Here is a 19,574-nt window from a genome sequence, read left to right as displayed (position 1 = left end):
ATTGTTGCGAAAGGATTTGCTCAGCAACCAGGAATAGATTTTAACGAGACCTTCGCACCTGTCGTGCGAATAAACTCGATCAGAACCCTAGCAGCACTTGCAGTGGAAAATGGAATGTTCCTAAATCAATTCGACATAACGACGGCATATCTCAACGGAATACTCAAAGAAAAAGTATTCATGGAAGTCCCGAAATATGTACACGAGACATTGGAGAAGATAGTCGCGTCAGAGACCGGAAGCGAAATCGGTAGGAAGGCTGCCAAGATGCTCGACGAAATCAACGAAGGCAACAAAGTTTGCTTGCTGAACAAAGCTTTATACGGCCTGCGTCAGGCCGGACGTTGCTGGAACAACAGGATCAACAGAGAGCTGATCAATTTTGGAGCGAAGAAGTCAACCGCGGATCCATGTTTGTACTTCAAGGGAAGTGGAAAAAGTCAACTCCTCATAGCCGTCTACGTGGATGACATCCTCGTCGCTTCGCAGAACAAAGATGAGATCGCGACATTCGGACAACATCTGTCTAACGCCTTCGATATCACGGATCTCGGAGCCACTAAGTATTGTCTAGGGATGGAATTCGTCCAAAGAAAAGACGAGATCGAGATATGTCAAACAGGATACATCAGAGACATTCTCGACCGTTTTGGAATGTCAGAATCAAAGATTGTTTCTACACCTCTGAATCCTGGGACAAAATTGAATAAAGACGAAGAAGAGCAAAGTTCCGAAAATCAAGGACTACCTTATCGGGAGCTTATTGGGGCCCTCATGTACCTCGCTGTTTGTACTCGCCCCGATATTGCTTACTCGGTTAGCTACTTAAGTCAATTTAATAACTGCTTCCAGACTTGTCACTGGATCGCCGCCAAACGTGTCCTACGTTACCTCCAGGGCACCAGAAACACAGGACTGAGATTTCGGAAGACAGGAAGAACATTGAAGGGTTATGTCGACGCGGACTGGGCAAATTGTCCATACGACAGGAAGTCGTATACTGGATATGCGTTTACCCTCGGTGGTTGTCCTATTTCCTGGGAAGCAAGGAAGCAAAGGACAGTTGCTCTCTCGTCAACTGAGGCCGAGTACATGGCGCTCGCCGAGGCAGTGAAGGAAGCTGTGTACCTGAGACGTCTCCTCTGCAGCATCGGCTTCGAAGCATTGGCTCGTGTGAGAATACTTTGCGACAACAATGGAGCCCGAAAATTAGCCGAAAATCCCGTGTTTCACAATAGAAGTAAACACATCGACGTCCGCCATCACTATGTTCGTGAAGTTCTCGAACGCGGGAAGCTAAAAATCATCTACACCTCGACCGACGAGATGGCTGCGGACATCCTGACCAAGGGACTTCCCAGACAGAAGCATCTCAGATGCATGAAACTCCTTGGCTTAGCCAGTGTGGAGATTTCGATCTCTTAAATTGATAAAATCCCCGAATCGAGGGGGGCTGTTGTTCTTTTGGCTTTTCTTATCATTACAATTCGCGCCTTATTACGATTCACGGTGTATCTATATAGGTGGCAGCATGCTCACCTACCGACCGTCTTCTTCCCATTTTTTTGTACTGTCTATGAGCATTGTTACGCGTAAATAGAACAGGAGACTTTTGTACACATTATTATAACTGCTCTTCTTGTGTTCAAGCTATTTTGTGTATACTCTCATAATCTAATAATTTTAAAGGTTAATAATATTATAAAGCTTTATATATTACTTAATTTATTTTAATTGTATTATTGAGAGAGGAGTCATAAACTAAAGTATTGCAATAACATTCAATATTGAACTCTTTAGAATAAACAAATTTAATTTTGATTTTATATATTAACAAATGTTTCATTTAAATATGTATAACGTGTGTAAAGTAGATATGCATTTATATAATATGTAAATTATATTATATAAAATAAGTATATAAATACTATATTAAATAATGAAAAGTATAATTGAAATCTTTCACAGGTTCTGATACAAACATATTTCAATTATTCAAATAGAAGTAATAGAGCTCTATACATTTCGATTTACTTCACATTCTTCTCAATGGTTCAAATTAAAAACAAAGCAGGTGAGTTTTTGATGTTATTTTTATGTATTAATATGTAACTTATTTTTCATCTGGTGTTCTGCAACTTTTTCATTATAATAAGTTTCTAATACAATATCATGTTTTGTTTTGTACATCTATGTTATATATTATAATTTTATACGACAGTGTATTTATAGTTTCTTTATTTTGGCGTCTATTGTGCTTACTTAATCATACTAATAGTTTTTTCATTATTATTATTATGTTACACAGTTATATATACAACGTAATCAATATTTTTGTTGCATCATACCAAATGTAAAAGTATTATTATAATACTTTTTTTACAATTTCATTTATTAAGAAGAAATAGATCGAAATGTCTAGATTTCCAATCTTGAATTGAAAAGAAATAAATCAAAATGTCTGCATTTTTAATCTTAAGTTAAAAAGAAATAGATCAAAAATTGTCTAGATTTCTTTTTCTATATAAATAATTGAAATTATGTTTGTATATTGAATATTATGAATATTATGAAAGGCTGCAATGGTTCTTTGTATTAATTTTTCTAATTGTACGTTTTAAATACTTTTATGTGTCATTCAGATGATTTCCAATAATTATTTTAAGAAGATAATCTACATATATAATTCTACATATAATTTACATTATGATTTACAAAAGAAAAACGTTGATATTTAAAACGTGACAAATTATTGATATGAATGAATGTATAGAATATGTAAAGTGCATTTTTTTTATATTTTCATCCCATAATCAGGAAGCAATATTTTTAAAAACGTTTTTAAAAATTTTTATAAAATATTTTGAAAAACTATTTTAAAACATTAAAATTATAAATTTTATTTAATTCATTCAAAAAAAAATAATTATTTTAATATTTTCTCTGAATTATTATTTCAAATAAAAGATTCATAAAATAATGTATAAATATTAAATATATATTATTTTTCTCTTTACAATGTATATTATATATGTATATCATCTTTGTATATTTTGTAGGTTAATTTTATTAATTTTGTATCTTCAAAATATCAAATTAATCTAAAAATGTCAATATAATTCGGATGATTCGGAAAGTCATATAACTCAAAATTCTCAAAATCATATTGATAAACTTATTGAAATTGACAATTTAAATGCAATTGAACTTTTGACACCAAGTGATGTACTTGAAAGCATACAAATGTATGATTCAACAGTGTAAGTAAAAAATTTTTTTAAATTGAAGAAAAGAATAACAATTATAAACAGAATAGAATAAACAATTATTTTAATCAATATTCATTATTCTTTTGTATTTTTTGCATTATTTATGTTTTTAAAATTTTAATAATTAATATTAATATTAATTTAATGTATGTATATACAGGGTGAGCCATTTTAATTAACGCACGCAATTATTTCGGAAACAAAGCATTTTAGAGAAAAATGTTTCAGACAAAAGTTTCATGGTTTCAAGGGGGCCATAAGATGGTATCATTGGTTTGACCTTGAAGAGTTATTTGAAGGTCACATGAAGGTCACCTTCAATTTCTTAAATGGAACCTACTATTTGTCATTGCATATTCTTGTAGCTTATCTCGAGAGCTTTCCAAAACACTATAATTAAGTACCTTTTCGTTAAGTACTTTTTGAGTTATGAGGCTTGAAATCATTTCTTAATTTTACATAAACCGTAAAATATCTTGTAAAATATTCATTTTTCGATTATCTTATCTTAATACTTTTATGTACAAAATAATGAGAGGAATCAATTGGTGTAAAGAAAACACATAGTTGTTTTTAAAAAAAAATATGGAATGGTTAATTGCAAATTATATATTTTTTCTTAAAAACAACTATGTGTTTTCTTTACACCAATTGATTCCTCTCATTATTTTGTACGTAAAAGTATTAAGGTAAGATAATCGAAAAATGAATCTTTTACAAGATATTTTACGGTTTATGTAAAATTAAGAAATTATTTCAAGCCTCATAACTCAAAAAGTACTTAACGAAAAGGTACTTAATTATAGTGTTTTGGAAAGCTCTCGAGATAAGCTACAAGAATATGCAATGACAAATAGTAGATTCCATTTAAGAAATTGAAGGTGACCTTCATGTGACCTTCAAATAACTCTTCAAGGTCAAACCAATGATACCATCTTATGGCCCCCTCGAAACCATAAAACTTTTGTCTTAAACATTTTTCTCTAAAATGCTTTGTTTCCGAAATAATTGCGTGCGTTAATTAAAATGGCTCACCCTGTATATATATATATATATATATATATATATATATATATATATATATATATATATATATATACAGGGTGTCCCAAAAGTCCCGATACGGTCGAATATTTCATAAACTATGCACTTTAGAAAGAAATGTTTCAGACAAAAGTTGTGTAGCTTGAAGGGGGCCATAAGATGGTGGCAATGATTTGACCTTGGAGAGTCATTTGAAGGTCACGTGATGGTCACCGTCAATTTCTTAAATGGAACCCTCTATTTTTTATTACATATTCTTGTAGCTTATCTCGAGAGCTTTCCAAAACACTATAATTAAGTACCTTTTCATTAAGTACTTTTTGAGTTATAAGGCTTGAAATCATTTCTTAATTTTACATAAACCGTAAAATATCTTGTAAAATATTCATTTTTCGATTATCTTACCTCAATACTTTTACGTACAAAATAATGAGAGGAATCAATTGGTGTAAAGAAAACACATAGTTGTTTTGAAGAAAAAATATGTAATTTGCAATTAACAATTCCATATTTTTTCTTAAAAACAACTATGTGTTTTCTTTACACCAATTGATTCCTCTCATTATTTTGTACGTAAAAGTATTAAGGTAAGGTAATCGAAAAATGAATATTTTACAAGATATTTTACGGTTTATGTAAAATTAAGAAATGATTTCAAGCCTTATAACTCAAAAAGTACTTAAGGGAAAAATATTTTATTATAGTGTTTTGGAAAGTCCTCGAGATAAGCTACAAGAATATGTAATAAAAAGTAGAGGGTTCCATTTAAGAAATTGACGGTGACCATCACGTGACCTTCAAATGACTCTCCAAGATCAAATCATTGCCACCATCTTATGGCCCCCTTCAAGCTACACAACTTTTGTCTGAAACATTTCTTTCTAAAGTGCATAGTTTATGAAATATTCGACCGTATCGGGACTTTTGGGACACCCTGTATAATGAGTATCTAAAATGAAAATGGTAACTAAGAAATTCTTACAAATTAGTAGAAGAGAAAAATAAAAAAAAAATATGTATATATATATATATATTATATGTATGCACATATAATATGCAATTTGTGATAAAATGTAAACTTTATAAATTTTTATAAGTATTAGTGAATCTTCTTATGTAGGTATTCTTTGTGTCATAAAAAGTGTAAAAAAGATAATGTAGAAGGCCATGTATATACGTCGATATATTTAATCTACTCTCCAAAGAAATATTTAAATCATCATTATTTGATTTTGAATCAAATCTTTCAATCTTACAATTAATTTAGTATCCATATACAGGGCGATCCTGAAAAACGATCCGTCTATAAAATGACATATTCCTGACACCATTCTAAGACAATTTTTCCTTTACCAAAATTTGATTTGAAGCGTAGTTTTTGAATTATGAGCAAAAATAGTTAGTAAATCACGCGTCGGGTACAGAAGGCAGGCAGGAGCGGCGCGGCGTGCCGCGAGCGCGGGCGCAGCTGACCGCCCGACGGGTGATTATCACCGCATGAGTCGCTAACTATTTTATCTTATAACATAAAATTATGCTTTAAATAAAATTTTGGCAAAGAAGAAAATGTCTTAGAATTACGTCAGAAATACGTGTTGCTTAAAATAACGTTATTTTAATAATGAAAAGTTGTTCCGGATCGCCGGCCGTCCGACGTTGCAATCAGCTGATTGCTACACGCGATGTGTGTATGGCGGAGTGTGTGCGTAAGAGAGAGAGAGAAAGAGAGAGAAAGAGGGAGAGAGGGAGGGTAGGAGGGACAGACATTCATACACACGCACGCACTTTTTTTCTCGCTCTCTTTCTCTCTTTTACGCAACACTCATACACTCTCTCATTCAGTCTCTCACTCACATTCTCTCGATCACTCACTCACTCACTCACCTGCTTACTCACTTGCTCATTCACCTTGTAGCAGCGTAGCGAATCTTCATGCTATGTATTGTTGTATCTGCTGCACGGTTATGATTGCTAGAGATGCGCGACACATTGAAATTTTTTCGATTATTAGTCTCACACTCGATTGACACAATACAGATTACGCGATAACGAGTTTACTGTTTATTCACTCACTATTGATTTATCGATACCAAGAATTACTTTCAAAGAAACGCGAATGCAAACAGCACATGACTCGACGCGAAGCGACGGACCGCGGAGACTGCGCGACCACAAGAGTTATGTTGCCAGAAACGCGACACGCGACATCTAACAAACGACTTGCGCGTGGCGCGTGATTGACGCGAGATAAGACGAACGATCGGCTAAAACCTTCGCATTGCGAATGCGGTAGAAAACATGAAACGTATAATGACATACTTAAAAAATTAATTATTTATTATAAATTATTTATTATAAATTATTTATTATAAATAATTAATTTTTTAAGTATGTCATTATACGTTTCATGTTTTCTACCGCATTCGCAATGCGAAGGTTTTAGCCGATCGTTCGTCTTATCTCGCGTCAATCACGCGCCACGCGCAAGTCGTTTGTTAGATGTCGCGTGTCGCGTTTCTGGCAACATAACTCTTGTGGTCGCGCAGTCTCCGCGGTCCGTCGCTTCGCGTCGAGTCATGTGCTGTTTGCATTCGCGTTTCTTTGAAAGTAATTTTTGGTATCGATAAATCAATAGTGAGTGAATAAACAGTAAACTCGTTATCGTGTAATCTGTATTGTGTCAATCGAGTGTGAGACTAATAATCGAAAAAATTTCAATGTGTCGCGCATCTCTAGCAATCATAACCGTGCAGCAGATACAACAATACATAGCATGAAGATTCGCTACGCTGCTACAAGGTGAATGAGCAAGTGAGTAAGCAGGTGAGTGAGTGAGTGAGTGATCGAGAGAGTGTGAGTGAGAGACTGAATGAGAGAGTGTATGAGTGTTGCGTAAAAGAGAGAAAGAGAGCGAGAAAAAAAGTGCGTGCGTGTGTATGAATGTCTGTCCCTCCTACCCTCCCTCTCTCCCTCTTTCTCTCTCTTTCTCTCTCTCTCTTACGCACACACTCCGCCATACACACATCGCGTGTAGCAATCAGCTGATTGCAACGTCGGACGGCCGGCGATCCGGAACAACTTTTCATTATTAAAATAACGTTATTTTAAGCAACACGTATTTCTGACGTAATTCTAAGACATTTTCTTCTTTACCAAAATTTTATTTAAAGCATAATTTTATGTTATAAGATAAAATAGTTAGCGACTCATGCGGTGATAATCACCCGTCGGGCGGTCAGCTGCGCCCGCGCTCGCGGCACGCCGCGCCGCTCCTGCCTGCCTTCTGTACCCGACGCGTGATTTACTAACTATTTTTGCTTATAATTCAAAAACTACGCTTCAAATCAAATTTTGGTAAAGGAAAAATTGTCTTAGAATGGTGTCAGGAATATGTCATTTTATAGACGGATCGTTTTTCAGGATCGCCCTGTATAGTGATATTGTTTTTATCGCTAACAGTATTTTTGTTATTTTATAGACGCAATAGGTCTAATATAAAATAAATAAATATTAGAAATAAGAATCAAATATTAAACATTAGGAAAAGAGAAAAATAGAAAGATCTTTGTTTTTTCTTTTCTTGAAGCTTAATATTTAACTTTTGTTCTCAATATATTGTTTTTATTGTACATTAGGTTTTATGATAGTTAATATTTGCTTATAAGTTATTCTGTGTTAAACAAATTACTTATTCTTTTTAACTTGTGAATTTATATACAAATGAAATATTATATATATTTACTGTATAATTTTCGTGTAATAAAAAAAAATTTATTCTGATCCTGAGAATCTCTAATTAAGAGTTTAATTTAATTGAAATAATGTATACGAATATATGTAAATAATCATTATTGGTATATAATGGATATCATAGATATGACATTAATACAATACAAATACGTTACAGATATATAAATAAACATTTCTATTTTTTATAGTAAATAGCATTTTTGCATATATATTTCACACATATATATATATATATATATATATATATATATATATTATATAATTCATTATATATTTCACATATATAATATGTCATTTTTCATTGATAATTTTTGTCCCAAAAATCCTATTTTACAATATATATAATATTATAATACAAAGAATATATTATATAACATAATCTATAACATAACAATATATTATAAATATTATTATATTAATGATAATATTTTATATAATAATGTGCATAATAATTATAATAAAATTACATATGTAGTGTTATACTTTTAAACAAATAATGTGTGTATTTTATCTATTACTCTTTTTATAATCTTTTAATTTCGGTATTTATATTAATATAATTATACACATTATTATATTATTTTTTTAAAATATAAAATATTTAATTTATAACTTGTAATTGTTTAAGAATTTATGTAAAATGTATGTATAATTATATTTTTAATATTAAAATACATTTTATAAAATAGATTATTCATTTGGATGGTACTCAGGCACGTCCGCCAAAAATAGCTCAATTCAACAATAGTAACATGCCGTATGAGTTATTAATAAAATTCAATAGTACAATTTCAAATCTTGGAAAATTTGAATGGAAATATTAGATACCACACCTGAAAAAATTGAATTATCTGATGTTTTAAATGCTACAAAAAATCGCATTAGTGAGTATTCTTTATATAATTTCTTTTCTTTTCTTATCAACATAATATTATAATATAAATATAATATAATAATATAAATATTTTTTATATAATTTCATAATCCATATACTTTTTTTTAATACTTTTTTTTAATTAATACGTTATTAGAATTTGAAATAAATATAGTACAATAAATAAATATTTTTTCTTATATCAATTGTTTACATATTAAGCATTCAAATTTTAAATTGTTCAAAATTATTTTTTAAACTATTCTTCCATAAACTTCAATTATTTGGTGTTTTTAAATTTTGAATAATTGAAATCTATTTAAAAAATATGGTTTTAAGAAATTGAATAAATGAAAATGATTGATATTTAGATGATATCAGAAAAAAATTTATTCGTTATAAGTGATTCAGATATTAAGTGTTCCACGCAAATTTGATTTTAAATTATTGAAAGATTTAAAGCATAGATAATATGTTCTATTATTATTTAATACAATTATGCGAAACACTTTTAAAAATTTTAAAAGAAGCGCTCTACAAATGACAACGGTTATGTAGTAATAATGGACTATCTTTTCTCATCACAGACTAATACTTACGTAAATTGGTGAATCTTTCTTAATTAATTTCTCATTAATTGTTGTAAAAATCATAGAATGATAGAAAATTCTTCTTTTTTCTGTTTAACTTCTTCTATTTACACGAGAGATAATATAGTTATTATTGGATACCCTGCACATACACATACATACACACACACACACACACACACACACACACACACACACAATAAAGTTGTTTATATTAAAACACTATGAAATAAACTATTATTATGATTATTATAATTATAAAAATTAAATTATGTTTTTAACATAAAGATAGCTATAATTAGGAAATGACTTATTTCAGGACTTATATTTATATAGCTTTTTTTCTTCTTTTTGGGTCCTGAATCACTTTTCGAAGTATTGCGGGCAATTTTTCGGACACCCTATATATAGTATACGCGTATATATATAAAATCAGAAATTTATTAAAAAGTAATAACATGATTATTGATAATATAATATAAAATATTATTTATATCTTTTAAAATTTTATTGTATTTATTTAAAATAGCACAATATATTTTATATATAATTATTATTATTTTTAATATATATATTCGTCAAATATTTTTAGTGTTGAGAGGATACGTAAAGACAAATTTTGCTAGTTAATATATATTCGTCAAATATTTTTAGTGTTGAGAGGATACGTAAAGACAAATTTTGCTGAAATATATAACAATAACATGAACAAAATTATTGGATGTGGTGCAATAACTGATGGCACATACAAACTGGAAGTTCACATAATAAATTTTAGTAACGATGATTACTTTCTACTTGATATCAAAAAAGGTGATCATGTAGAAATCATTGGCATTATGCAAACTACAGGTAATAAACTAAACTATTAAATTTTTACTTATTTTATCCTTATAATTGTTTAAATATTACAAAATCAATTTATATAAAAAAGTAAGATCCATTTTGAGAGCTTTATTTTAAAAAAATGAAATTTTTAATCTTCAAATCTCTAAAATATAAAACTTTTACTTATAAAAGTTATAAATTTTTACTTATAAAAAATAAATATAATACGTAATTAACATCTGCTCAAAATCATTCAATTTTTTTTATATGTAATAACTTTTCATATAACATATAATTTTTTACAAATTAAAAACTCAAGTATATAAATTAATAGATACCTCATGCTATATAGTATATTACAATAAATGAAAATATTTTTAATAAATAATTACAATTTTGTAATATTATATATATATATATATATATATATATATATATTTATATTTATTTATACTATTTATATTTGATTATTAATATTTTTATACTTTTTAGTTATACCGTCGTATTTAATTGTTAATAATATGGTAGATATAAAAAAAATTGCTGGACATATGCCATTATTAACATTGATAAATGATACAAAAAATTTAAAAAGAAAAATAGAAGAGATAGTTTCATCTAATCAGGTATAATTATTATAACTAATATTAAAACTATTTGTTTTTAATAAAACTTATTAAAGAGAGTGGTGAAACTCTCAAAGTTTCACTCTAAATTTTTAGTCTTACAGTTAATAACATTCGTAATTTAAAATTATTTTTTGATAAAAATTGTAAAAAATGGATTATAGTTTCTGAAGTAAAGTGGGAATAGATTAAAAATAAATATCAATATATTTTTCACTATTTGAAAGAAAATGTTTAATCAAATATTCTTCTATTCTTTAATAGACAATATTGTTAAAACTCTTATAAAAATGTATAAGTTAATATTTATAATGATAGTAATAAGTCAGCTATACAGACGTATCAAGGATGACTTTTTCTAAACTTTAATTAATTTAATCATCAATTAATTGCTTTGTGATCAAACAGACACAAACACTTTGTATTGACAGAATACATATTTTTTAATCATTTTTTTCAATTAGTGAAACGCATTATTTTGATACTTATATATAATTATTATATAATTATATAATTATAATTATATAGTACACATACACACACACACACACATATATAAAATTAATTTATATATTATTTTATAGGATCAGAATAAGAGGAATCCAACTTCCACATAATGTCATAGTTATTTTTACTTTACCTTATCTTCTCAACAAAAAATTGATAAAAATATTTTTTTTGTGATATTGTACTTGTGATTCTTTTTATGTAATATTACTTTACATAATTCAAACTTTTAATAATATAGATTTATTATATTTTTTATATTAGTATGAAATTAGTATAGAATTAGTATAAAATTATTATTTAATATTATTATAAAAAATAGTGTTTGTCGTAGCTAAAAACAGCGTGTGGTAATTAAATTTAAAATACTGTTATTATTTTCATTACCTATAACATCCATTTGACGAAACTTTTTTATGTATATTTAAAAATGTGTTTTTTTCTATCTAATAATTTTTTTTAATCTATAATATTATATAATCTATAATATATAAAATAAAAATATTAAATATTTTTGTATTAATAAAAATATTTTAAATTATTTCCGTTACACACTGCATTTTATTAGTAAATAAAATGTAAAATTTTCCAATATTAAAATTTATATTTGTAAAAAATTTTTATATATTCCCTGAACAAATTATTATTATTATTATTACTTTAACAAAATTGTGTTTTTTTCACATTTAATAAATAAAAAATTAAATATAAATTTCTTTATATACATAATTTTTAACAAATTTCGTTGATTACCAAGATAAACTTTTAATGCTTGCCAAGAACGAACTCGCGAAAAAGCAACATAAAGTTGTCCATGATTAAAAACATCTTTGCGAAGATCTAATCCAATTCTATCAAACGTCTGTCCTTGTGATTTATTAATCGTCATGGCAAAAGCTAATTTTATTGGAAATTGTCTCCTAGAAAAAGTAAATGGAAATACATTTTCGCAATATAACGTTATACGATTCAAAAAAACAATGTCTCCTATTTTGTCACCTGTTAAAATCTTACATTTTAATAAATGATCTTTAAGCTCTATAATCATTAATCTAGTGCCATTACAAAGACCTTCATTGATACTTAAATTTCTAATTAACATAATAATACAATTTGGTCTTAAACGCAATTCATGAGGAGGAAGAGACGATGGAGATAAACTATTTAAATATTCTGGTAACAATGCTTCACTCATGTCACCATTGTCATTATTCACGACAGTATCTACACTTGTATAAATTCGTTCTTCATTTATATCTAATAATTCCACAACTTTCTTATTAATTTCATCTACATCAATATTTCTTGCAGAAAGTATGGCACATTTAGACATTTTAACAAATTCTTTTTTTCTTATTAAATCACCATATATATCTTCCACAATATCAGCGTTAATAGATGCTATACAACATTCAGGAATTTGTATATTATCATTAAGATCATTTAATGTACCATCTCCAACATTCAATAAAAATTTTACAAATTCAATTTCTTCTGGAAGAACTCTCATATTTTGTATTAAAAAGAATTTTACGAAATGTTTCCAAAGAGAACTAAACTTAATAGAAAGATTTACAATTTCACTTCGAGTAGCATGTACTTTAATAGGCAAAAGTTGTCTAAAATCACCACCTAATAAAACAATTTTTCCACCGAAAGGAATATCATTATTCATAATATCACGCAATGTTCGGTCCATTATTTCTAAAGCATATCGTGGTGCCATTGGTGCTTCATCCCAAATAAAAATATCAATTTCTTTTAAATATTGAGCTTCTTTTGATTGGATTTTAATAGTTGATGATGAATCAGCAAATAATGGAACTGGTAATCCAAATATCTTATGGACTGTTTTTCCAAAAGGTAATAATGTAGCTGCAATACCTGTAAATGCCATTGTACATACACGTTTATTTTTAATTCTAGCTAAATAATAGATAGTTGTGTATATATATGTTTTACCTGATCCACCTGGACCATCAATATAAAAACAATTATTAGAGATAATATTATTTTCTAATTCATTTAATATAAGATCGATGATCTCTTTCTGCTTATTATTTAATTGTTTATATTGTTTGGTACCTATTTCCATAGCTTCTTCAAATGCCATGCAATCCTCTTCTTCTTCATTTTCTGTTAGTTGTTCCATTTGTGGAAAATCAACAAAACTTTTACCTTCACTACGAAGCATACTATTAATTTGTACATATGCTTTTTTTTGTCCCTGTAACGTACCAAAATATCGAATATAATCCTCAGACATTTTGCTATTTTAAAGTTTTCCCACAACTCTTCAGGATGTAATGGTTGACAATGTAATAATATACGTACAAATAATCTACGAAGTTGTCGTGGCATCATCCATCCAACAGCTTCATTTATAGCTCTTTTCCTCATTCATCATCATCTTCAATCAAACCTAAAGCTAAACATGCTGCTGAAAATGATTGACAAACTTCTCCATTTACAGTTCTTAAATCGTTAAAACTTGTAGCCCCTTTTACTGTGAGTAACAATAATCGTAAATGAAATAATTCTATTTGTGTTGGACTAACGGAATACATTCGTCCTATACAATTATAATGACTTTTACGTTTGACCCAACGTGATACATTTTTACCATTAACTTTCTCTTTTTTAAATGTATAATAACTTGGAATTTCTATATACAAATACTGTTTTGCTTCTTCATCGCGTAAGTTTAATGAAAAATAATCTATTAACATAGTAACTTGATCTAAAGCAGAAGTCATTGCATTGTCAATGTTTTCATTTTCAATTATAATATTTTGCTCATTAGGAAGATGAACTGGTAAACGTATTATAGCGTGACTTTTATCTTGTAGTTTTTTACCAAGAATACGCCAGCTAGCTTCAACAGATCCAACATAACGAGCTTCGATATAATTATGTATCTCATCATGATCAATAACAACACTTTCTGTTATTGGTTCAATAGTTATAGCAGCAACATCATGTCCTTTATAAATATATTTATATAGATATTTAACTGATTTAATACTTGAAACTACTTCAACATTTATATGACTATTAAATATAATTGATAAAGTAGGACAATATGGAACAACATAACGATTATCAACTACATATCCACCAGGACGTTCAAAATTTCTTCCATTATTTCGTCGACGATAATAAGGATAAGCATCTTCATCCATTCTAGTTTCTTCGAGAAAAGGTTTCGGATAATGTTTCGAACAATGTCCATCTACTAAACACCAATCGCTACAAGGTCCATGAATCATATGTCTCATAACTATATCATGTAACATTTGATTTTCACATGAATCAGGAATTTCAGCAGAAATAAATTTATCAACGATCTGCGGAGTTGTTATTTTAAAATTATATTTTAATGTAATCAGTATATGAACATGTGGCAACCCACGTTTTTGAAATTCAATAACGTATACAAACGCTGCTACTTCACCAAAAAACTTTTGCTTAACAATCAAATCAATTAAATAATCCTTTTTAATGTTAAAAACACGAGCACATATGTCAGGTCTATCACAAGCTTGTTGACCGGGTAAAAGATTTTCCTCAATTTCACGCCATTTTGGATTGCAAGTCATGGTAATGAAAAGATCTGGTTTACCAAATTTACTAACAATTGCCATTGCATCTTGATAATTTTGTAACATATTACGTGGCGATCCAATAAATGTGGAAGGAAGTATGACCATTTTTCCAATACGCCCATTTAAGTTATTCGCTGTAGTTTGTAAATAATCTCTTAAACCTTGATATGTTTCACTACGTAATTCTTTTTGATGATTTTTACAATAATCAATTCTATCTTTTTCAATTTTTACATAACTGTCTACAAGCCACTGCTGAAATAAACGACGTCCTAATAAAAAACCATTAAATTCATCGCGAATAGCTATACGGTATTTAATATATTGTCCTCTAGTTATTCGTCTATTACTATTTAATTTTTTTAAATCACGATGCCATCCTTGAGTGCCGTGTGGATAAAATAAAGGATATACCCATGGTTCAACATTGGGATCCATAATACTAACTTTTTGTAAACTTTTAATATTTTTATTACATATAGTAACGTATGAGTCTGGAATTTCTCCATCAGCAGTTATATAAAAAACAGCAGCAACTTCATTAGTTCTTTGAGCATTGTATCGACGTCGATCCATATTTGGTCTTAAAGTAAACGATAATTGTAATTCCGGTAATAATTCACCTGATTCCATTTCTAAACGTCGTTGCTTTTCTAATTCTTCACCCATCATTTGATAAGACTGAGCAAATACATTAAATTCCCGCATTATTTGTTCAAGGTTTTGTACAATTTCAAAATCTATGTATGAATTTTGATTAAGACGATGATTTATTGCTTCATTTGAATCTACGATAAAAAGTTGGCCATAAGTAGGACTTTCGTTTTGTGCAGCATATAATGCTTTATTAATTTGATAATAAATCTGTCCTTGTATTTTAAAACAATATGGACCAGGTCGTCTACCTTGAAAGTTAATTAAATTAGCGTTAAATGAGGCAAATGAAAATGAACTGTTATAACTACGAATATTTTGAAAAAAATTATTAGATTTTATGTGACTACCATCAAATAAACTACGAATGAATTGAGGAAATTCAGGCAAAGGTTGCACAGATACTGCACCATGATTACAACAATCATAAAATGAATATCCTCTATTAGAAACTTTTTCAGCTGCAAAGTGTTTTGCATTACAATGAATACAATACACATCCATAGGACCAATATAATATTCAATTACATCAGTAAGTGATAGTGTACTAATATTATTTAAACGAGGTTGTTTTTTCTGCCGTGATCGATAACGAGTTTGATATTCTACAGATGATTGTAATGTTGATCTAACACTTAAAGGATTTTCTTCAATTTCCCAATCTAATTCTATTACACGATTATCATTTGATGTACCAGCAATACAAATAGTTTGTTGATTTGACTTTTTTGAAGAATTTTCAACTAATTTGTTATTTTCACGACGGCGTCGTTGATTCTCCCTTCTTTTTTCTCGATGTCGTTGTAAAAATTCTTTTCTTTCTTCTAAAGTACGTACAATTTTACGTCTTGTCATTTTATAAGAATTTTCTATATTAATATACTATATATGAGATCTTAAATATATACACGTAATGTTATTAATAAATATTAATAAAGAGAAAATAATTTATACAAAAAATTTTTACTATTGAAATATCTTTTACTATTTAAATAATCTACATACTATTATTATATTAATAATATATTATTATTATTATTATTTTATTATTATTTAAATATTATTATTACTTATAAATTATTATTATTATTAGATTAAATTCAATTTAAAATAAAAATTAATATTCTCTTTAGGAATGGAATCTGACGAATTATTATCGGAGTTACAATTATCATTTACTTTAAAACCAAATATGGATCGACGTCGATACAACACTCAAAGAATTAATAAAGTTGCTGCTGTTTTTCTCACTTTAAATAAATTAGCTTACATAAATAAGTTAATTATTATGGTTATTATAGTTATTGTTAAAATTATTATTTTGTTATCATCATTATCATCATCTTCATTATCATTATTATCGTTATCATTGTTGTTATCGTCAATATTATAATAGTTTATATCATCAGTATCATCATTTATATATCATTCATATCATCGATTATCATCAATATCATAATTATTATTAATAATAATATCAATACTTCTGAATAATATTATTTATTTATTAATTACACATACATAAAAAAATAAAATAAATTACAATATATAATAATTAATAATACCACTGTAATAAAATTAAATATTAATTAAATTTTTATAAATACAATATAATGAAATATATTATAATACAATAAAATTAAAATATAATTAAATATAAAATACTAATTGTAATTAAATTAAAATAACAATATAAAAAGTTTTCTCAAATAATTTTCTTTCTTCACTCTTCCTTCTTCTTTTCCTCTTTTTCTACTATTTATTTTGTCACTTTTTATAACTTTCTCGCCTTTCCTGAAACAAAAGAAATAAATATTAATCATTTACATTTATTTTAAAAAATAATATATAAGAAATTATACAAATAATACATACATACATACATACATATGCATAATTTATGTATACATATCTATATGTATACAGGGTGAGTTTTTTATCTTGAGACATTGAAATATCTCGTAAAGTTTAAAAGATACGAAAAAATGTTTCAGACAAAAGTTGTATGGTTCCAAGGGGGACATAAGATGGTATCATTAATTTGACCTTAAAGAGTCACCTGAAGGTCACGTGAAGATCACCACCAACTTCTTAAATGGGATACCCTATATACTTTTACATATTCTTATAGCTCATCTCGAGAGCTTTCCAAAACAGTATAATTAAGTTAGTTTTCATTAAGTACTTTCCGAGTTATGAGACTTGAAATCATTTCTTAATTTTACATAAACCGTAAAATATCTTGTAAATTATTCATTTTTTGATTATCTTACCTTAATACTTTTATGTACAAAATAACGAGAGGAATCAATTGGTGTAAAGGAAACACATAATTGTTTCGAAAAAAAAAAATGTAATTTGCAATCAACAATTACATTTTTTTTTCGAAACAATTATGTGTTTTCTTTACACCAATTGATTCCTCTCATTATTTTGTATAGAAAAGTATTAAGGTTAGATAATCGAAAAATGAATATTTTACAAGATATTTTACGGTTTATGTAAAATTAAGAAATGATTTCAAGCCTTATAACTCAAAAAGTACTTGAGGAAAAAATATTTTATTATAGCGTTTTGGAAAGTCCTCGAGATAAGCTACAAGAATATGCAATAAAAAATGGAGAGTTCCATTTAAGAAATTGACGGTGACCTTCACGTGACCTTCAAATGACTCTCCAAGGTCAAATCATTGCCATCATCTTATGGCCCCCTTCAAGCTATACAACTTTTGTCTGAAACATTTCTTTCTAAAGTGCATAGTTTATGAAATATTCGACCGTATCGGGACTTTTGGGACACCCTGTATACTTATACATATATATATATTATAATATAGATTATATTATTTTTATTTATAGTTAAATTACATTAATAATTGTAAACCTTCTCTCCCTACATTATTACATATATACTTCTTAACCATTAGTGTATGCAAGATAATACATCATATAATACATTGATTTATTAAAAAATAACAAGAATTGTACGAATCTTTATACAGTTACATATATATAACTATGTTCATTAAATTTGTATTAACATAATAAATAATAAATACTTCATAAATATTTTCTACTATAATTCTTACTATTTTTCAGCTAAGTTATTTTTTAATATATATGTATTATCTTTACTTATACTTTATCTTATATATATATATATATATATATATATATATATATATATATACAATAATAATTATTTAAGAATATATTTACTATAATGCAAATAGAGTTCAACATTCTTAATCTAATTTAAATTTTGCAAGAAAAATTGCTAATAAAAAAATTTGTATAAAAAAGTGATTATTCATTTTCTGGATTATTATTGTTTGCGCAAGATAATTTTTATAATATATAAAACTTTAAAAATAACTTGATTCTTTGAAAACTAAAGAATTATATATAGGAAATATTTATAAAATATATCTTGTTTGTTTTATTGATAAAAATTTAGTGAGTATATTTAATATATTTTGAATATTTTTTAAATATTTTTTAAGTATAACCTATACACAATTCTTATTAGTTTTTTTCAATAAACTAAACTATTTAAAAAAATATATATATATTACATACATAAGTTATCTTGTATATGCAATAATCTAAAAAATGTATAGGCACTTCTTTATACAAGCTTCTTTATAAACAAACTCTTCTTGCAATATTTAAATTAAATTAATAAATTTAAATCTATCCACATTAGTACATTATTATGGTATATATAAGATACAGTTTAATACATGTATTTTTATAAATAACATATTGTAATGATTTAAGAATATACGTACTAACTTAAATAGAATTCAACATTATTAATCTAATTTA

At 27.4% G+C, this 19,574-nt stretch overlaps 1 protein-coding gene and 1 pseudogene across 2 annotated transcripts in view; one reads left to right on the top strand and one right to left on the bottom strand.

Moving 5' to 3' along the window:
* The first annotated feature begins 3,082 nt into the window (after nucleotides 1-3,082).
* Nucleotides 3,083-19,574, top strand: part of LOC145965791 (uncharacterized) — a 113,232-nt pseudogene continuing 96,740 nt past the window's right edge. Inside the window, exons 1-3 of the transcript XR_014436818.1 lie at nucleotides 3,083-3,260; nucleotides 8,753-8,947; nucleotides 10,182-10,379. The product of XR_014436818.1 is annotated as an uncharacterized LOC145965791 (transcript). The remainder of the gene's footprint in view (nucleotides 3,261-8,752; nucleotides 8,948-10,181; nucleotides 10,380-19,574) is intronic.
* Nucleotides 12,392-13,888, bottom strand: LOC145965607 (ATP-dependent DNA helicase Pif1-like). The gene is made up of 4 exons (XM_083089273.1): nucleotides 13,823-13,888; nucleotides 13,574-13,715; nucleotides 12,488-13,372; nucleotides 12,392-12,408 (listed from the first exon to the last, which is right to left on the bottom strand). The coding sequence occupies exons 1-4, from the start codon at nucleotides 13,886-13,888 to the stop codon at nucleotides 12,392-12,394; spliced, it is 1,110 nt and encodes a 369-aa protein (XP_082945399.1).

Source organism: Camponotus vicinus, unplaced genomic scaffold, assembly GCF_025532165.1.
Source record: "Camponotus vicinus isolate PSW18456_S1 unplaced genomic scaffold, iyCamVici1.0 SCAF_14, whole genome shotgun sequence".
In the NCBI taxonomy this organism is placed as follows: Eukaryota; Metazoa; Arthropoda; class Insecta; order Hymenoptera; family Formicidae; genus Camponotus; species Camponotus vicinus.
Note: the sequence above shows the minus strand (reverse complement) of the source record. Positions and strands in the feature narration are given on the sequence as shown.